This window comes from Triplophysa rosa, linkage group LG4, assembly GCF_024868665.1.
Source record: "Triplophysa rosa linkage group LG4, Trosa_1v2, whole genome shotgun sequence".
Classification (NCBI taxonomy): domain Eukaryota; kingdom Metazoa; phylum Chordata; class Actinopteri; order Cypriniformes; family Nemacheilidae; genus Triplophysa; species Triplophysa rosa.
The window spans coordinates 10,406,881-10,429,137 of record NC_079893.1 but is presented as its reverse complement, the minus strand read 5'-3'; the positions used below and the strand labels follow the sequence as shown (position 1 = coordinate 10,429,137).

The window sequence follows — 22,257 nt, the reverse complement described above, 5'->3', positions numbered from 1 at the left end:
TTTTCCTTTTTTTTCCTAGACAAAGAGAGGAGGGTTTCTAAGTGCAAAAATAAGGATGTGCAATTGATCCCTTATCTGTGCTTTTGTCATTCCCGTGCTGCCCCACAGAGTGACGGGAATAAAGTTTGGTCGCGCGTTGCCTCATAAACTCGCTAAAAGAGTAGTTCTGTCTATCATGCTTTATAGCTATTGTTCCTCAATGGTGCGAAGGCCATAAATTTGGGGTCCTTTGTCTCAGGTCATTTGTAGTATAGCCCACTCATAGGACCCAGAGGAGAAGGGGTCTCACCTTAAAGGTTGTCTCAGGCCCTGGTCATTTTAGCGTCGGCCTCGAACAGTACACTAACGGCTAAAAGCTTCAGGATTCTTCAGGATTTCTGTGTCTTTGGTGTGTTATGAGTTGCCCATGCATGTATTAGACATGTAAAATTGCAAAAATTGTGTCGGAACAAAAGATGCATTCTATCTAAAAGCGAATGCTCACCCAGACCTGCCTGAAACGCCTCGTGTAACCACACCCCCACAAATCTACGTCAGTTCGTGGTATGATTTGACTAAGACCGCCCAAATGTATACGTAAGTAAGGTGGGCGTACCTGTCAGTACAATTGCTTTGTTCCAAATATGGTAAGAGGCATTACATTTCTGTCACACGCTTGCAGTATTCGACCAATCACTACGCACTGGTTAACTGACCAATCGCAGCACACCTCGCTTTTCAGAGCGATGAGCTTTGTAAAAAATCTGCGCGTTGCAGAGAGGCGGGGCAAAGAGGAGATAAAGACATGAAAGGAATGTGAAAAATACAGCGTTTTTGAACCTTAAATTGTGTAGACACATTGCATTACATCTAAATCAAAGGATAATATTCGTTTTAGCCATAACATATATGTAGCTGTGTCATATCACCCCTTTAAGCCTCCAAACAACACAGGTGAGGCTGGTGTTGTTCAGCAGAGCCCCAAGCCACCTGTCTTTATTTCTCAAAGCTCTCCTATTGTATAGAAATGCATGCGGAGATACTCTAAGCAGACAATGCTTCTAACTAGCCGATAAAGCACTAGAGCTTTCACATAAATAATAATTTGAGGCACAAAATGTACAAACAATCTTACACAGCATCACATAAAGTGGAGTGCTGCTCACTCAATATTGATTTCAACCAGCGAATCGAAAATTCCCCAAATGGTCTCTAAATAAACCACTTTCCCCAAAAAATAATGCATGCTATTGCTATTTTTGTTTCCTTTCATAGGTAACACCATAAAAAAACAAGTTTTCATTTTTCATGACCCTTTAAGAACGCTCTTTAGTCAACAGGAAAAAGGGACATGGTGTTATGAAATGAAGCATTGGCTGTGTCAGATTGCTATACTACGGGCTCTGATATAAAAGGCTGAAAGATTGAACTCAGTATTACCTGTGTCAGGTGTCGTCTATTTCAGTCTTATCTGTGCGTGTGTGTTTGTGTGTGTGTGCATGCGTGTGTGTGTGTGTTTGCCACTGTGAGGCTCTGCATGTGTTCTCTACCGCAGCGCAGACAGCTCCATCAATCTTTGGCTTTTATTAATAACCTCCCTCCATCTGAGTCTTTCTCACTTCATCTATTGCTCCACACATCTCTCGCTCTCTTCTTGTTTTCTGTCAGTTTCATTCGTTATCACCTCTTTTTGCTTTGTTTCCTTCCTGTTATATTTTGCTTGAGTCTTTAAAAATTTTTTGTGTCAATTCTTGCCTCATACATCACATACATCACTGTATTGCTTTCTCTTTCCTTTATGAGTTTCTTTTTTAACCAAATCCCAAGGTACTGCACGTCACTAGCGTTTGCTTACAGTGTGCGTGCATTTCATCATCAGCTGCATACACAAGCCCTGTTTTTCGAGGTTATTACATAAAAAATATTTTTTTTACTTTTCCTAAATATATGTACAAATATTACTGTTGTATTGCTTAAAAGTGAATATGAACTTGTTTTCTTTTTTGAGGTCTGAAAAAATACAGAGCATCGTTTCTGTTATTTTCACCTGTTTCTCCAGTTTTAATTTTCTGCAAATAAATGCAAATAAAAACAATATTTTCATTTGAAATTACAAATGTTGTTAGTAGTTCACAGAATTAAACAAAAATGAGCATTTTAGCTAAACACATACCTATTAATGGTACAAATGGCCTCTTAATTTTTCTGGGGCTGTATAGACCAGGGGTTCCCAAACTTTTCAGCCCGCGACCCCCAATATAACAGTGCCAGTGACTCGAGACCCCCACTATCCTCGGAGGAGGTTAAAGTATACAAACGTTTACTTATTGTTATACATAAACCATAATAAACTATTACTAGATGGTCAAATTTCATTTTACTAATACGTTTCATTTCGACAAATAAAAATATCCTAAACTTAAAGCCTGAAAAATAATTGCGTGCACATATGGGACTGTTTAACGTTGTGCTGTATATTGACTTGCTGCACCTAACCGAATGCGGTTACTAATGTTGTTAATGTGACATAATCACCTTAGGGGTCACGATCGAGGGGGGGATTCCAAAGGCTGATGGCTTTTTATTTTCATGGTTTTGTTTTAACGTACAATACGTAACGTAAACATAACGTAATTTTAATATGTTGTTACACTTATTGATTAAATACGCTATTTCTAATAATAAAAAAAGATTTATGTAAATCATCTAGCGACCCCACCCCTGCGGCCTTGCGACCCCTCGGGGACTTCTACTTTGGGAACCCCTGGTATAGACGACTTCAGCAGCAACAACACAAACAAACATTCTGTGTAGATCTCTTCAAAGAATAAATAACTGTTGAGAGTTAATTTACAGTAATACAATTAATAAACAATAAATAATCAATTGAATGTAAATTGAACATAAAATAAAATGTTATATTATAACCAAACACTGTCCAAAAGTTAACTTCAGGTACGCATCCAATGGAACTGTCTATAGTCTCCGCATGCACATGAAATTTATGAATTGCAAGCTATCATAGTGTGCAAGCATTGTCTGCCTGTGTTCTTCCACACTGTCAAATTGAATAAAATTACTCTTTCATCTTGCCAGAGCTAAATTTATAGCTCAAATTTTATCTAGGCGCAAATACAATTAATATATCAGACTTCTCGCATAATTTGACAAAATCACAGCTCTGTTCACAGCTCTGTGATATTTACCTTTTCTTCACATGTCTCATACTTTATCTCAAGCTTTCACTGGCATTTTTGTCACCTTGGCAACTTAGTGCACTAAATTTAGACGTTCTTACCGGTAAAACGGTTGTTTGCAGTGGAAATGACGCTACAATCGAGACCGTTAAACCTAACTCTAATTTGTGTTAAAATGAGTCTTAATTATAATAAAGCCCTGGGACATTAAACCGCTAAGCTGACAAAACACCCGTACAGTATATTCTTCCTGGAGAGAGAGATTTCTGCTTCCATGTTTTATGGGGATTTTTCATAGACGTAATTATTTTTATACTTTACTAACTATAAATTATATTCCCTAACCCCACCCCTAAACCTAACCATCACACATATCTTTCTGCATTTATATCTTCAAATAAACATCTTTTTTATTTATTTATGCAAAAGCTGTTTTCCTCATGGGGACCAAAAAAATGACCCACAAGGTCCAAAATTACTGGTATCACACAAACACACAATGCATTTTGCTGAGAGCTTTTGGAGATTGCTGATGTGTTTGTGACTGCTTATCAAACCAAGGCATGTCTCATCTAACAGCCAGACAAGGTTACAGCAGACATCTGTCAGTTAGACCTGTGTGTGCGCGTGCGAGTGTACGTGCATGTGTGTCTAGGCCAGATTTCTTCCGTCTCTTCAGTGTCAAGATGAAATGAAAAGATCTGATCGAGTTCTCTGTCTGGTCACAGGTTCGATCCTCAGAAGGGCTTCTGGTGTCAGCTGCTGGAAGGGGGTCGGACTAAGTGTTTGGGGAAGAGTAAGGGGCGAAAATACCCCCCCATGGACTCTGAGGTAATGCCTCCCAACAGTAAAGTCAAAATGGAGCCTTTAATATTTAATGAATGATTACAGCGGCATCACACAGAGATGTCATTATTAAGTAATATGGGTCAAGATGGAGAGATTGAGATAACTGGAAGCCTTTAGGTCTTATGCTCACATGACCTCCTGACTGTTGAATATTTATACTGAATATATATACTGAATAACTGATACATACAGAACAAACAATATGTTATGCTTCTGCATCTGTTATGTTAAGTTGGCAAGTTTAGCAAATAAAATGCTTTAAAAACATTTTAACAACATTTGAAGAACATTGTACAAATAAAGTACTGCATCAATGTATACCTGTTTACCAAATCTTTCTTTCTTTCTTTCTTTCTAGTCCCGAGCTTTCCTCTCCAGGTTCTACAGGGATCAGAACATTGAATTATCTAAGCTGCTACACAGATTGGGTCAGCCTCTACCAGCCTGGCTCAGAGAGGAACTACAGAAGGTCAGGTAGCCCTAACCAAACCACCGCTGCTCCGGTTCATAACTCAAAGGAAACTGAACACTTGAACAGCACTGAATGCCACCTACCTGCAAGTTTGCGGTGCAAAGATAAAAAGATTCAACTCACCCGTCATTGGAACAAAACGGTTGGATGTGTCCATGGCAACATGGAATATTTGCTGCAGACTGTCACAATTTGAATAGACACAACAGACAGTGAGATGCGCTGATGTACATGTGACCCTTGAACTTCACACGCAGCCAAAGACGGACTGCGTGACGAGAATACTTCAGTTTACTTCAGACTTCCAGTTGTCTTATATTTGCTGTCATTTCCCCCATCAGACACTGAATATATGTACTGCATTTAGATTTTATACTTCAAGAGATTTAGAACCAAGTTAGTCAATATCTGGCACAACCGCTGTTCATGACCTCACATGATCAATCAGCCAATCACAGAAAAGATGCAAAATTGTAAGAATCAAGAGCACAGACAAGCTGCAGTCAGCTTACAGCATCGGCTTTAAATTGGTCAGTGGAGTGATGTCATCATGATGTCATGTCTCAGTCCACGTCTCGGTTAATATTTTGGCCTGAAGAGTGAAAATCATTCGAGTTTCAGTTTGTGTGTGTGTGTGTGTGTGTGAACGTATGTGTGTGTGTCTCGGCATATGTCTGTAGCCAGGTAGCCTTAGCTCCACCCACTTGACTGCAACTGGTTGGCTGATGAATTTGAAGTGTGACTTTTATTTTTGAAAACAATTTGCCTCAATATGGTGAGAAAGTGCTTTGAGAAATATGTAAATAACTATATATATTCAATAAACACTGGACAGTCCTTGCAATGTTTTACTCTGTTTGTGCATTTTTTCCTGTAAAATTACATGTTTTTTTTTCTGTTTTCTGTAATTTTACAGTTTTTGGCCGTATTTTCAAAAATAAACTGTAACAAAAAAATCCTGTAAAAAACTCAAATTTTCCGGCAGCTGGGGCACCAGACATAAACCGTAAAATAACCGTTTTGTATTAAAATAACACATTTTCCCTGTTTTTCTTGTAAATTTGCGGTCTTTACTGTAATTTTACGTTATTTGACCATATTTTAAAAAATACATGAAAACTCTGTAAAATTGCGGAGTTTTACAGTAGCCTATAAGTTATCCCTTAGCATTCCCATTTCTCTGAGTCCGCCTGGCCATTTATTATTCTGTATTAAGGTTTTGATATATATCAAATGTTTTTTCAATTTTTTTGTCATTCACTGAAAAATAAGTAATAGAGGGTCTTTCAAATGTTGTAATCTGCCGGTTTAAGTAGTACTTTTGGTTGCTAAAAGGTCATTTTTGCGCTTTTATGCATACAGATGGCATGCAGATGCTTTTGTTCAAAGCCACTTACAGAGCATTCAAATATATTTAACTAAATTGCTCAATAAATTGGATCTGATCCAATGTCACTTCAACAAACAAACACAGTCTACTTAAACAAACAGTCAATTGATGCATTTTTATATTCATTTAACATAACACCTGGTTGACCCGCTTGAAAACAGCAATTTTACTCGACAAAAATGGTTTCAATTCAGCAGTATTCGCTCTTGACATCATGCCAAAACATCTCAACACGGCTGAGGTTAGGACCACTCCAGAAGGTGCATTGTCTTCTGTTGGAGTCATTCTGTTGTTGATTTATTCCTGCGCTTTGCATCATTGTCCTGACGCATCACCCAACTTCTGCTGAGATTCAGCTGGCAGACAGATGGTCTTACATTGTCCAGAAATATGTCCTGATAAAATAGAGAATTTGTTTTACCATCAACAAATGCAAGCCGTCTAGGTCGTGAGGCAGAACAGCAGCCCTAAACCATAAAGACCCCTCCACCATACTTCATAGAATGAGCTGATGTTACTGTGTTGTTTTTTTCCAAGTAACTCGCTTTTGGTCTCATTTGTCAATATTACCAGTGTAGACATACTGGCAAAAGATTGTAGACCGGTATTCCTGCAGCTGTGTGAACAGTGCAAGGTTGTGGGTTTGATTACGAGGGAAATAATATAATAATATTATATATTAAAATACATAGAAAAATATATTGCATATTATATATTACAATATATTGAATGATACTTAAAGAATGATCACTTTTAATATAAGCACTTAGTTGCAATATATGTAAATGGATTATTTAATATATTGTATGTATGATATTTATCAGTATATTCCCATATGTTTTTATTTCGAAAGGAACTTTTAATGCACTTTGAATAAAAGCATTCTGTCAAATGCGTAAATGTGAAAAACCAAACGTACGGATGAGCTACCTCGTAAAAAGTTCTGAATCGCTGTGAGATTGTGTTGATATATCCAGTTGCAAGCTTCAGATTTCTAAAGATTTGTAATTTCTTCAGTTGACACTGTAGGATTCTTCTTATAACCACTGAGCATTCTGTGCTGTGCTCTTGCTGTCATCGTTGAAGGACGGCCATTCTTGTTGAAGTAGCACAACAATGCTGAGAACTTTTTTCAAAGGTTTCTTTCCAGGTTTACATCAAGCAATGCTTCTTGTGAGGATCAAGCCTTTTAAAGGGCAGGGCAGTTCTGTCCAACATCTACTACCTCTTCTAATCCTTTGACCTTCAGGTAAACTGACACCTGAATTGAGTATTTGGGGAGTTCTTTAGCCTAAGCATTGGTCACCCTGTACTGCTAATATTTACAGTGTTTTCAATAATGTCACGTTAGGATCAATTTGAGCTGAAATGATAAATCCACATACTTTTACCTGCAGGCGTGCATGTCTAACACAAATCCATCCAGCTATCCTAACAAAACCTGGACATAACTGAAGAACAGAATTTGCCAGGAATTAGCTTGGTTACAAGCTTTGCCATACATCATCATTTCTCAGATGTATTAAGTGAAGCATGAAGATCAGAGCCCAGGACATTGAGGTAAGTGCACAGGGGTGGGAAATTATATAAACTGATGAAAATGAAGATGTAGAACCCATTATACATTTTTCTCTTGTAAAGTTACATGAAATTGTTTAATGTATTTCAGTGAAATCTTACACGTTTAGAGCTAAATACAGGTAATGTGATCTTTACGTTTTTAATACCTTATAGAGGTCACAAAATGCATTTTGTTTCACATTAGTTTGGTTACATAAAATGATATTGGTGTGAAAGAGAGTTCAAATACAGATATTTCCTGTAACTGATACATGTTTGCCACTCACGTTTTGCCAAAAAAAAAAGGTCTATATTAGAACCGGTTAATGCTGGTTTATAGTAATAAAAGAGAGTGAAAGCACAGCATGATATTGTATGCCAAAGGTTCTCAAACTTTTCCAGTCAATTGTTTTCCTGTTATAGGTTATGTGTCATGTGTCACGTTGTACAAGAACGAGGCGAACCACACAAGAGAAATTGAGTCTTTGTGAGAGAGCAAAGAGCCAAAACTTCGGCACATCTTATTCTGTAGTGTAGATGGTAGTCCTACATCTGTCACATTCTGTTTTAGCCCCTAAGCATCCTTATCTATCATCGTATATCTACAACAAATGAGTACTAGGTTAAAATCGAATACTTTGGTCTCAATGCTAGTGTAAATTCCAGCTGTTGCACCTCTGTCAGTTCGGTTTCTTTAGCAATGAGACCTTGTTGTATTCAACAGTGCCCACAGGGCGGCGCTACAGCACTGATAAAGTTCACATCTTTTTTTGACCTGTCAGCAGCATTGGACGGATTTTCACGTGCTTGTGCTTACAGACAGAACAAGTTTACCTTACAAAGAGTCATGGGGAAACTTGCCAAAAACTGTTCTCCCTTCAAAAGTCCTGTTATTTCGTTTCACCACTGCTTGACTTTAGATTTACATTATCCATATGGTTCCAATTTTACAAATATATTTGTGCTTCTGGCAAAGCTTTCAAATGTTTTAGTCTACTAAGCATACACTTACATATGCAAAACAGGTCCTCATCCTTGTTCAGGCCAAGAACCCCTTGATGAATAGAGAAAAGGGACATCAAATGTGTTGTATAAAATTCAACATTTTAATCTGCGAACTAATGTGGGAATGCTTTTCAATTTAGAAATATTTATCATTAACTTTTTGCCTTTTTGTTTGATGCATGTTTTTTAAATATTTTTAAAACTACATCAAATTGCATTGATAAAATGTGATTTGTTTAATCTTAAACTTGTCTCCGTAGAGATTAGCTCAAAGATGTTGTGTTTGAAATGCAGTCCACACACACACACAATGGTCTTTTGTCCTATAGGTAGATTGTAACTGTTGTGTAAACAGGACTTCAATAGACTGTGCTAACATGGCAATGACAGTCCTGTATACACCAATCCAGACCACTGTGTGAAAACACACACACAGACACTGGACTTAAATGTGACAGTTTAGCTTTGTGTATTCTAAACAAATTCAGCTAAAAATGCAAATATGTATTCTAGATGTCAGGAACCTCAAATATAAGATGTAAATGTTATAACCTAACAATAAAGTACATCAAATAATGTATTTATTTTAGGGCTGTTAAACGATTAATCGCGATTAATCACATCCAGAATAAAAGTTTACATAGCGTAATATATGTCTGTGTACTGTGCATATTCATTTTGAATATATAAACACAAAAACATACATGTATACATTTTTAGGACATATTTATTATGTTTATTTATATTTACCAATAATTTAAATTACATATAAATGTTTATTCATTTGATATTTTTCTTAAATATATGCTTTTGTGTTTGTTTTTATAAATACAAAATTAATATGCACAGTACACAGACATATATTATGGTAAACACAAACTTTTATTCTGGATGTGATTAATCGGGATTAATCGTTTCACAGCCCTTTCTTTATTTACATTTAGTCATTTAGCAGATGCTTTTATCCAAAGCGACTTACAGATGAGGTAAACAATGGAAGCAATTGGAATAACATAAGGACAACAAAAAGCATAAGTGCAATAAAAAAATGGTCTCATATAGCCTACCACAGTATACAGAGATTGTTTTTTTTTTTAAGTGTAGAAAAGAGAAGTCAGAACTGATCAGTCAGGTGTTGACGGAAGAGATGTCTTCCGATGATTCTTAGAGATGGCTACAGAATCTGCTGATCTTGTAGCAGCAGGCAGATCATTCCACAAATGTGGAACCGATCCAGAGAAGATTTCTTTACCTTTTTGGGATGGCAACACAAGACGTCGTTCGTTTGCAGAGCGTAGGGATCTGTCGGGTACATACGTCTGCATTAGCGAGTGAAGATGGGAGGGTCTTGAAGGTCACCTCTTGAAGGGGGTGCCAAATCAGTGGTGGTCTTGGCACATGGCAATTGCAGATGTTTACTGTATTCCAATAATGTTGTAAAGACAACCTCATACAATTCTTTATTACATTTAAGCCCTCCCTTATGAACAGTGCCACTGGACTTTAAAAACTCATTTAATGCAAAAACAATAGCACCATGCCGCCACAAGCACCGAAATATTTAAACATACATGAGAAAATACGCAAAAAAGAAAAGAAAACAGAACTGTTCACCCTACGTGAATTTTTTTTTACAATTCGACTGTACAGTAAATTAGAATAAAACACTGATGTGATTGATGTATTACAAAATCACTAGATTTCCAAACGTCTGCAGCTAAGTTGTACTGCAACGCTTCAGCTTGTGCAAAATTACAGGGCTTGTGATTGGTCACATTTTATTTTCTAAAGACCAATATCATGCTGTGTTCAAAAGGGAGTAAAAATTCTGCCTAAAGACTGTTTTTATAACTCATACTGAAAACAGACATTTGATGTTGAATTACGCTAGCATTAGCTCAGCATGTGATAGTGTTTTCCTACAACCGAATAATGACACATTGAAAGGCTTGTTGCTTTCTGTCAGTCCTTAATGCTTTAGATGAGATTTGTTCCTCATTATCACAACACTTCAAGACATAAACATTTATAAGCAGGTTTGCATTGCCATTTCCAGATCTCCGGTTTATGGAAGAGTGGGAAGGCAACTAGATTTTAAGCAAGTATGTGATATGTCAATATCTCACATTGACATGTGGCAAGTCTCAGTAGATTATCATGAACATCTGATCGATAGCGAATGATGTCATTGTTCCTGTGGAGGCGTAATGATTTCAACTATGTGTTGATGAGGTGATGTGGTTGGTTACATAGCAATGGCATGGCAACCGTATCCCAGGGGATTATATCTGCCATACGTTTCTTGGCGAAGAATCCAGAATACTCCCAATTCAACATTAAAGTTTATGATTCCAAGTCATCAGAGCATTATTGAAACCGCTGTATATCAAATTGGAACATTCTGTTATTTTAGAAAGGATTAAACCCTGTATCTGTTTTATATAGCATCAAGTATACAGTCACATTCATTAACACGTTTTCAAAATAATCTTGTGGTCCCTTCAACCTAGAAGTGCTTCCATTTTCTAAAAAAAATCAAAGAATAAAGGAGCGAAATTACGCTGATTTAACCCCACCAGACTTGTCGCTATTAAAATTGCCCTTCAAATGGTCACGAATATCATTTCAGTGCAAACTGCAAAGTAGAATTTTTTGTTGACTACATTTACGCCACATGCTAAATAATACGGCAATAAGTTTTCTTAAGACATGGAATACTCGGCTAGTATTATCGTGTTAAATTAGTATCTGGAACATATTCATCTCTAAAGCTTTTTACTCTAAAATTCGCTTTGTTTCTCTGTCCAGTTTGTCAGAATGTTTGTTATTGGTTCACTAAAATTGTCAAAAAAAGTCCTACTGGCCAATGACCTTCCTAATCCATGGCACAAAGGTGGAGACTTTTGTGTAGACACCAGGTGCATCTTGCAGTCGACAAGCGTGACCCCACGACGTGACCCCATATACAACCCAACTTCCGCTTGACCTTTCACACACCAATGGACCGCCGCTATCTCCACGGCAACTGTCCACACGATGGTTGTTATGGGTGGAGCCGGCGCACAGCATGCGACTTGTGAATTGGTCAGAATAGCGTTGCTCACAGTGGCGCTTGCTCAACACGGAAATTGAAGCCTGCTGGAGAGTTTTCGAATAGGCACGACCTGAAAAAAGAAAAGTGGAAAATCTGAAATTCTGATCTGAAAGATCAGAAATTAGTTTTTTTGTACTTTTAAACACATTAACGATAATTTTTTGAAGGTTGGAATAGATAGAATATAGCAGTTAAGTGCTCTTGACATTGCACAAAGCAAATTGTTGCTGGAGAACCCATATTTAATGTATACCGTGTCACATTTCTTAACAGTTTTGTTTATGATTTGCAAAACCAACAACAACATATTCAGTACGAGAGGCATTTTTTTCCTTTTCAAAGTTGATAAGCCTATTTGTTTGGCTATTCTAACTTGCATTTATAGTTTTCCATGCAGTCCATCCACCCGTTAAGAACCACTCATTGCACTGCCCCAGAAATGCCAGAATTATTGGTTTGATTCCCAGTTGTTCAAATGTATAGGATCCTAAAGGGGCAGTTTGTCCAAAAATGAAAATTCTGTCATCATTTACTCCCGCTCGGGTTGTTCCAAATCTGTATAAATGTCTTTGTTCTAATGAACACAGAGAAAGATATTTGGAAGAATGTCAGTAACCAAACAGTTCTTGGCCATCATTGACTACCATAGTAGGAAAAATTACAATGGTAGTCAAAAGTGCCCCTGAAAGGTTTGCTTTCCTACATTCTTCAAAATATCTTCTTTTGTGTTCAACAGAACAAAGAAATGTATTTTTAAAAATCCTACTATGGTAGTCAATGGTGGCCAAGAACTGCTTGGTTACAAGCATTCTTCCAAATATCTTTCTCTGTGTTCATCAAAACAAAGACATTTACACAGATTTGGAACAACTTGAGGATGAGTAAATGATTTTTGAGCGAACTACCCCTTTAAATGCACTGTACAGCAAGTAACTTTGGATAAAAGCGCCTGCTGAATGCACACATATACAGTACATGTGGCAATAGAACCTCCTCCTATAAACTGATGCCTGTCGGAGTGTTAATGAATAAGCATGACCTGAAAAAATCAACATCTTATTTTTGACTCGTATGCACATGCACGAAGAACTTTGCCGAAGTCTGGAAAAGACCAAGCTTAACTCTTCATTTATGCAATGCGGCGTGCGGTCACTTTTCTGTCAAGGTACTCGCACGCTTCATTCATCTCACTTAAAGTACTTTATTCTTCTGCTAAGAGTACTGAAGTCCACTTACTACTGAGCGAGAGAGAGAATTAAGTCTCGTGTAAGAGATTCACTGGTGATTTACAACAGAACATGACACACATGAGAATTAAACCCCGCGCTGAGGGCATGTCAGACACACACATGATGATCTGTACGTGCTTGACACTGACATAATTACACACTATAGCTTCTCAATGATTTCTTCATGCTGTGTCAAACACCAATTAGAGTTTTGTGAGATTACAGTAGTTAACATGCACAAAGAGTTGTATGTTTTTCTAGACAGTTTTGACAGGTTTGGCCATAAAGAAGACCTGTGCATGTGTGTAGTCGGTTTGGTTTTAAAACAATATCATAATCAAGGACTGCAACCTGTTATATGTGTGTGGTGTAACTGATGTTAAATGCTTTCTTTTTCATTTATAAATGGATACGGAGTCATTTGATGCCCCCCCCCAAAAACGAATACGTACGCCGTTTAGTCATTCTGAACACAAGTGTCTCTCACGCCATATGCTCGTACATAAAAGCAGTGCTTACAAATATGCACATGGAATCATAAGCAAACATCAGCCCTGTTTGTAACTACAGCTCAGCGGTAGACATAATTATTATTATTTATTTAAGATTGATGATGTTGATTGTTGCTGAAGAACAGATGTTTTATTGACAAAAAACCCTAACAAGTATTCCGCGAACATTCAAACAAAAACTATTTTATCTCATGCATCAACCATCAAAGGTTTCCTGCAAATTCTGATGCTTTTTTCATTTGAAAGAATGTGCACACTTAGCATAAATAGGGATCAACAATGTCAAACATTCTGAGAAAGGGCATTTTAAATTAGTCTGCCCTGATATTAGGCTTAAAACTATTAACTGTATGATAATAACATGCTGCCAACACAAAAACTATATTACAATGGATAATTCAGACTTTACATTCTGATTGGACGAGTTGACGCTGATGTAAATGCTGAACAGAAGTGTCTGTGTTCTTCAGCAGTGTGTAAGAATGACGCAGTGATAGAGTGATTATTTTAGACAGGACAAGGAACAGAGACTGTTTCTCTGTGAGATCCACTAACAGTGTGTGATCTTCTTTTACTGCTGTCAGTTCTGCTTTCACACTGTCTGATCACATCTTATGCCTGTCAGCTTACACTATTCAACAGCGTTAAAAGCACATTCATATCGCACACGCGCACACACGCGCACGCGCACACACACACACACACACACACACACACACACACACACACACACACACACACACACACACACACACACACACACACTCAAAACATCATTTGATTCAGCAATGATAGCTGAAGGTTTTCAATTGATGATTATGGCTGTCATGCAGTCTGTTATTATCCTTCGGAGTCAACCGCTTTCCGTATCTTTCATATTTAATGCTTTAAGGCGACGTCCCAGGCCGACTCGAACCAACTTGATTGGCTGTTGTTGTTAAAATCTCACCTTATTCTTCAAGCTGAATGTTTTTGACGGTGGATAGTGATGGTATTGCTGATGGTCGACCAGCAATACCTAGTTGGTGAAGCTGGTTAACAAGTACAACTTTTCTAGTAAAGCAAAACATTGCTGGTCAAAGTAGTTAAAGGGATAGTTCACCCAAAAGTTGTTCCAAATCTGTATAATTTTCTTTGTCGTGATGAACACAGAGAAAGATATTTGGAAGAATGCTTGTAACCAAACAGATCTTGGACCCCATTGATTACCATAGTAGTAAAAATTACATCATATTTTTTGTTCTTTTGAACACATATTTTGAAGAACGTAGGACAGCAAACAGTCCTGGGGCACTTTTCACTACCATTATCATTTTCCTACTATGGTAGTCAATGGGGTCCAACAACTGTTTGGTTACAAGCATTCGTGCAAATATCTTTCTCTGTGTTCAACCAAACAAAAAAAATGTATACAGGTTTGGAACAACTAGAGAGTGAGTAATTCATGACAGATTTTTTGGGGGTGAACTATCCCTTTAAGACTGGAGGGCGCACTACCACCCCATGGTGGGGTGCTTTCAGAGCTTCAATGAGAAAGATACAAAATAAATAAGCATTTACATCATTTGGGACTGTGGGAATCAAACTAAAATACTGTAGTTTACCCAAAAATAAAAATGATTTCATTTACTCACCCTCACGTCATTCCAAACCTGTAAGACTTTATTTTGCACAACACGAGAAGATATTATGAAGAATGTTGGTAACCAAACAACACTATCCCCCATTGACTTCCATTGTGTGTCCCTACAAAATCCTTTTTTGGGTTCCACAGAAGAAAGGGTCGCATACAGGTTTTAATGACATGAGGCTACATAAATGATGACAGAATTTTTATTTTTGGGCAAACAGAAAGGTCACTGGTTCATTTCATTAATGATTAAAGTAAAGGAAAGAGTGCTCTGTGTGCGTTTCATTCAATCTCCAACCTGTGTCTCCCCAGCCTGTGATGTAGCATTTGGAAATGCCCTTTGGCACTCTCTCCCTCCGAGCTGGTAGACAGGCGGGCAGCACGAAACGGTTCAGCCTGACGCACTCGCCCGCGGCCCCCCCGCCGTGAGCTCTGTGACCGGACACGCGCACCAGTGCCAGGTCATAGTCGTTGCTGTCAGCGTGGTAGCGTGGCTGAAGGATGATCTTCTCCACGGCATATTCCTCCTCATACTCTTCAGGAACCAGAGAGTGATAGTCACCCACACGAACTTTATACAGCCCACTGCTGTTACCATACCTATAAAACAACAAACAACACATAGCTAAAACACACTTCAGACTAAACAACTCATCCCTACTCTTGATAGGGATGAGTTTGTGACTGGCATCATTTTTTGAGACACAAGTAAAATCTTACACTTTTAACCAACTTTGTGTATATTTCTTTTTTGACCGTCATATTATTTATAGTTTTGATTTATGTGTATAGGACAGTGGAGGCAGACAGGCGCATGAGCGTATGAGACAGGGAGTGGGATCGAACCCCGGTCCCCGGTCGTGAGCCAACAGCTCATATGTGTCTTGGAGCGCTAACCACTGGGCTACAGCTATGACTTTGTGAAGATCTTTATAGAATTATAATGCTATATATTATATTATAAAATTTCAATAAATGATATAACATATAAATTTAAATAATTTTTGAAATATAGATATCAATATAAATCTTAGCTGACTGAAAAGACTAAACAAGAACTTTACTTTTAACTGTTTGTGACTACGTTAGGCCCCATCGTTTGGAGGCTGGGGCCCATAAATACTAGCGCTGGCCCTGTGTGTGTATGTGCTTGCCCTCCTGGCTACTTGTCAGTGATTGAAAGCATCGCTGTGTAACGGAAATATGAATGTAGTGCCAGAGAGAGGGACAGAAGTGTCCTGTTACACAGTCAGACCTTTTCTGGAAAAGGATCTGCTCTGTCCGGTATGACTCTCTTGGTCTGGCAGTTACCAGCAGCAGGATCAGCAGCACATTCATCGGTGAGGTGCCGGAAAGGCCAGTTCTGAGCCTGTGACACTTTTACCACAGTCACCTTCATGTACTGTGGGGTCATTTTGTACTCATACTGTGCTGTATATTATTTCAACTTCAAGTTTCCTTTTTTTGTTTTATGATGGTCCTATATTCCTACTTTTTAACCTACTTTTAAAATGCTTCTTATGCATAGATTTTTTTAAACCCAGGTCAAAGATTCATAAATTACTTAAAATATTACTAATATTAAAACTTAACATCTGTAACATCTACAGTTCTGCGCAAAAGTAATAATAGGCATATTAGACACTTCTAATTTGAATGTGTTTTTTATATCGTTTGCCTATTATGTCAATTACTGTACATTAACTGTGTAAGATAAACATTTTGAAGTGTTTTGTAATGCAGTATGGTCCACACAGACATCTGATCTCGCCGATATCGAGTCTGGGATTACACGAACAGACTGCAAAAACTGAGACAGCCTAAATCCATAAGAACTCTGAAAACATCTCCAAGATTCTCCAAAATGAATTCCCATGACGAGAAAGTATGTGAGGATCATAACGTATCGAATGACCTCTTGACTGAATTCAACACAAACTTGCAGGTGTGATGAAAACTATCCACGACTGTATAAGTTCACATTAATATATGAAGAGTTTGGTTCCAAAATGAGATAACCCCGTTTTTAAGAATTTTCAAAAATCATGTTTTTTACTATGTTAGTTAACTGTATTTTTTTAGTTGTTATGGCTTAAATCAAAACCAACCAACTGAAGTTTGATTGATATAAATTTGAATGCACAGAAAAAAAACATCATTTTTTATTCTTATTTTGGAACTAAACTCTTCATATGATGTATTTATTAAAACAGAAAAGTATGACATCATATCCTGTTCGCTGTTGTGTCCGATGACATTCTGCATGCTAAAAATCTAGTGTTACCGTGGCTTAATGCTCAAAATGTTTCCAATTAACTTTAAATCGTTACTGTAATACACTGGCATTTATGTGTGGGTTACCCAACTTAAAATCTGGATCATTTCCCAGTCACCTGTCCACTATCATACCAAATTACAGAGAAAAGGCTTGCAAAAATATTTTATAAAAACTATTCTATTCGATTCAATTTTAATAATTTACTCATCAATCAGCGATTAAGAGCCCCTCAAATGCCCACCACAGTACAGTAACTCAACACATATTTGTTTATTACTGTAATGTTCCCCCAAGACCCAGAAGCTGTATATGTTGACAGCCATCGAACCATCAAACCAGGTTGTAGATTAAGGAAGTTCCGTCATTAGGGCTGACAGCGCTTCTCCATTAATATCACACTTGTTTGTAACCCAGTTTAATTACGATTGGCCAGGGTGCAGCATAAAAATAGTTTAGCCCTAGTATGCGTGTGCGCTCGCTATTTTTGCACAAATGTCATGTTACCCTCCATAAACTCGGAAGTGAGAGACTAACTTTAGTCCTGTTAAGCTAAATGATCTTAAATGATTTAAAACAACTGTTATGCTCTTCTGCATGTCATTAATCGCATTCCTGAGAAAATGAGTGAGTCTATTTAAGGATAAGAGGGAGGGAGCCGCAAAGGTATCGAGATTTATAGCCGTGTCTAGTTTGTGTGTGTGTGTAATAGAGAAAGAGAGATGGTATGTAACTAGAGGAAACTTTAGCAGTAGTCTGATGTCATGGATCATATTTTGAAGGCTCAGTGCTTGGACTGCTTGATAAAAAACAGATCCAAACTTACCTAAACCTCACACACTGCCACAGTGCTGGGAGTCTTCCTTTAAATGAAAGTTTTAAATGATTCAGGAAGCTACGACTAACACACATTTTTCACTGGAATAGGGAAACTCTGTACAGGACATTTACCAAAATGATCCTTAAGGGAAGCAGAAGGTCTTTGTGTAAAAAAGTTTGTTATTTCTCGCCTTACCATTACTATTAGTCTTCTTTTTAAACAGTTATTATTTTATAACACAATTGTAAAAACTTACCAAACTGTAAACTTCCTGTGGCTAATAGTGTTTTATGTAATTTTGCTATGTATGGTTGACTAGCAGCGAGTTAAATTAGAAATTTTTCAAATGTCAGTCCATCAACCTTGATTGAAATAATAAAGTGAAATTTTCCACAAAAATCCCAGAATAACTTTCTAATAAGGGATAATGAGTAAGTTATTGAACATGAAATATTGAATTTGAAATATTCCAAAAATAGCCCATTTTTAACGCATGCTGTCTTTCTGCGAGGAAAATCTGTTTACTTTCGGTCTTAAAGGGGAATGTGGAGATTTTAGCTGCATTTAGTGGTGAAGTTGCAAATTGCAACCAACGATTCACTCCGCCCCTCCCTTTCGAAACACTACGGCGGCTCTCCCAGGACAAAGACGTTGTGTTGTCACGTTTTTGCCGAAGGAGATAACATATTTACGAAACGCGCTCTGTACAGCAGTTTGTCTGTTTAGGGCTATTGTAGAAATATAACGTCATACATGTTATTAAAATACATATTTATACTTGTTTTAATAATTTATGCCTGTCAAAATGATTTTGAGCAGTTTTTATGAATATCAGACCTTGGAATGTCGCAATTGGCCAATCGGAATCAAGTTTTCTAGAGCGCTGTGTAATAAAATGATTTAACTGCAGGTAAAACCTTTAAAAAATCCATGATACGTTTATGCCGAAAAAGAGTTACAGTAATATACCTGGAGAAACGTATTTGCTACAATTCCAAGTGTGGATGCAACCCCAGAAGTATTTGAACTAAACGCTACCATCTTAAAGGGATACTTCACCCAAATATGAAAATTCTGTCATCATTTACTCACCTTCGAGTTGTTCCAAATCTGTAAAAATTTCTTTGTTTGGTTGAACACAGAGAAAGATATTTGGAAGAATGCTTATAACCAGACAGATTTGGCTCCCCATTGACTACCATAGTAGGAAAAAATACAATGGGAGTCAAAAGTGCCCCAGAACTGTTTGCTGTCCTGCATTCTTCAAAATGTCTTCTTTTGTGTTCAACAGAACAACAAAAAAATGAAAAAGTAATTTTTCCTACAATGGGAGTCAATGGGGGACAAAATCTGTTTGTTTGGTTATAAGCATTCGTCCAAATATCTATCTCCGTGTTCATCAGAAGAAATTTATACAGATTTGGAACAACTCGAAGTTGAGTAAATGATGACAGAATTTTCATTTTTGGGTGAAGTATCCCTTTAATGGGCACTCAGATCAAGAAATAGTTTGTACCTTTGTGAGTCGTAAACACCATGTGACTATTTTGAAAATTGCAGTAGATATGAAGCAATGAAAATCTATTTCATGCTGTAAAAAGTTCATCAAAAAATGATTATGGGGGTTATCATCTTTACATATGGCATCACAAATTGACCTAGCTTGAGAACAATGATTCTATAGCCCAATCAGAGTTCTTGAAAGAAGACTAACATTTTTTTAACAATACAGACCGCTATAGAAGACAAAACATTATCGGCCATATCGGTATCAGACGATTAATGGTATTGGACCGAAAATTAAATTAGGCAGATATATTATTTAATAGCCGAAGTCTAGCAGGAGAATCGTGTGCTGCTACTACCAGCCAGAACAGCTCCAGCGATGTGTGTGTGTGTGTGTTTCATTTCAGCAATAACAACAACTGCTCAACCAACATTTACAAGACTGCTAAAGCTACACATGAATAAACCTCTGACAATGAACATTACTTGGTCGGTTGTACTTTAACTGAAGTCATTTTCATGGATAATTTCCTCATATAGATCTGAACTTTCATCATCCATGAACGGTGAGTATTTACTGTCCATGCACTGCCTGTGTTAATAAATTACGTTTACTGGAATTGAACTAGGTTTGTTTTGCATCTAGCCTCACTAAAACTGTTGATTTACAAGTCACAAATAACCATTAAATAATTGGACACCGCCCGCAGGTATGGTGTGGGAAGACGGTGGACTCTTCAAAATGTGTTTTGTTTGTATCTCAGGCTATTTTCTGCATCTTCTAACTGCATGAGTCACGGTGGAAAACTGAAAACGCAAGAAACAGCCAGGAGCGTGTGTACATGTTTGTGTGAGGGTGGATTTAATTTATGCCTGACAGATGTGACACAAACTGAAGAAATAGTGTCTGTGTGCACTTGCGTGTGTGTGTACCTCTTAAAGCAATGAGCAGAGGTGAGGATCCAGCAGCTGTGGATCAAAGTGGCTCCGCATACCAGTCGTCCATCTGCCTGAGAACCCCGTAAGCGCACAGCTGCCTGCCACGGCCAGCCCCCCCTACACCACACAGACAAAAACGCAGCCAACATGCTATTAAACTCTGCTCTGTATGTTCATATTCTCCTTTATTTACTTAGAATAGTGTAATTTGTTACGGCGTTTGTATACAAGTTGTCCTTATTTGCTTACCGTGGAGAGTTCTCTCCTCCTATTATTCTCTTCTGGCGGGTATGAGAGGGTCTTAGACCACACATGGAGCTTACTGTGTCTGTAACACACATACACATTTTTGAACTTTATTTGTGATCTCAAGAAACCTGCCAAGAGGTTCTTCCTGAAAAGATACTTGGCTTAAAGAACATGAAGCCTATCAATGCTTTTCTTAATAATGTTATTTGAAAGATGATGAGATGAATTACCATGTATTATTTACATTAAGTGTGTATGTTTGTGATTTGTTGCACTGTTATATTGTTAATTATTCATTCATGTTTGGTGTGTGTGTGCGTGTACAAACTGACATGTTTCCTGAAGCATGAATCTAAACCTACTGTAGTGTGAGACCTAATAGCGCAAATGATGTGTGCTGTCTGCCTTCACGGTTTAATGGAGAAAGCAGATCGGATTACCTTGCATTAAAGCGTTATTAGATTGATTAGAATAATAAAGCATAAATGAAAGTGCAAGTGATCATGGGATGGCGAGCCAGACCACATCCTTCAGAGCAGACATAACAAACACACCAATATTCCTGCATAATCTAGTCTCTGTAAAAGCAAAAGCTCTTGACAGGTGATCATTTATCTCCATCTCTTGTTTTTAAGGATGGTATTTTGACAGGTGTAAGGATTCCCAAATCTGTCCTTCACAACTCTTTGCTGCTTCTCGGAGAGTTTCAATGACCACCAATTAAAATAACTGCAAGTCAGTGTTTTAGACATTCTTGGAAAGAAGACAATGTCCAAAGACATCTGTGCATTTAATTAAGGTTAACTACATCTTGCCTTGGCAGCATCAAATACTTGAATGTTGTTTCACCTTTTCACCTCACCTTTCACCATAGGGGCATCCTTCTGTAACCCATAGTCACAAATAACTCCAGCATCTTCACTATGACGACAGTTGTGTGTTCCATACGGTTGTTTGATGCAGTCAGCCAGTGTCCGTTCCCCACCGCTGCATTCTACATTGTCAATGTGGATAGGTCCCTCGCCTTCTCCAAAATAGGCCATTACACGAGCTTTGGCCATCCCGCTGCATGAGAAGAACAATAAAAGACAAGTCAGACGCTTTCATGTGCATTTAAAGGGGAGGTCTGATGGAATTTCACTTCTTTCAATTTAGTTAGTGAGTAGTATAGCTGTTTGAGCATAAACAACATCTGCAAAGTCGCAGTGCTCAAAGTTCACAGAAGAGGAAGATATTTTCTTGAACGGAAATCACTTTTGAAAGACTACAATGAACGACTCGTTGGGACTACAACGAGCTACTTCCTGCAGTAGTTACATCATGACAGACTAATTTTACATAAACCCAGCCCCCTGGAACACAGATATAGGGCAATGGGAAGAACATCTCCACACACACTCCAAGCGGTAGACCAATCACAAAAGACTGGCTCAGCTTGACCAATTAGAACATTTCGGAAGAAGGGGCTTCAGTGAACCAAGAACTCAACCGAGAATCAAGATGACGGTGTAAAACACAGGTGAAATATGTAATATATCAAGCATTTTTTGA

At 37.8% G+C, this 22,257-nt stretch overlaps 2 protein-coding genes across 3 annotated transcripts in view; one reads left to right on the top strand and one right to left on the bottom strand.

Moving 5' to 3' along the window:
- The window catches only part of ndst3 (N-deacetylase/N-sulfotransferase (heparan glucosaminyl) 3), a 63,765-nt gene extending 58,432 nt beyond the window's left edge, over positions 1 to 5,333 (top strand). The window contains exons 13-14 of one of the 2 annotated variants that reach the window (XM_057332235.1): positions 3,905 to 4,007; positions 4,384 to 5,333. In XM_057332235.1, coding sequence (XP_057188218.1) covers positions 3,905 to 4,007; positions 4,384 to 4,503 — 223 coding nt within the window. In that variant the 3' untranslated portion in view covers positions 4,504 to 5,333. The remainder of the gene's footprint in view (positions 1 to 3,904; positions 4,008 to 4,383) is intronic. The other variant, XM_057332236.1, reaches the window with a different exon arrangement.
- A 3,835-nt stretch (positions 5,334 to 9,168) lies between these two features.
- Positions 9,169 to 22,257, bottom strand: part of prss12 (serine protease 12) — a 34,338-nt gene continuing 21,249 nt past the window's right edge. The window contains exons 9-13 of the mRNA XM_057330671.1: positions 21,569 to 21,771; positions 20,707 to 20,785; positions 20,452 to 20,574; positions 15,216 to 15,517; positions 9,169 to 11,616 (exon numbers count right to left, since the gene is read on the bottom strand). Coding sequence (XP_057186654.1) covers positions 11,309 to 11,616; positions 15,216 to 15,517; positions 20,452 to 20,574; positions 20,707 to 20,785; positions 21,569 to 21,771 — 1,015 coding nt within the window. The 3' untranslated portion in view covers positions 9,169 to 11,308. The remainder of the gene's footprint in view (positions 11,617 to 15,215; positions 15,518 to 20,451; positions 20,575 to 20,706; positions 20,786 to 21,568; positions 21,772 to 22,257) is intronic.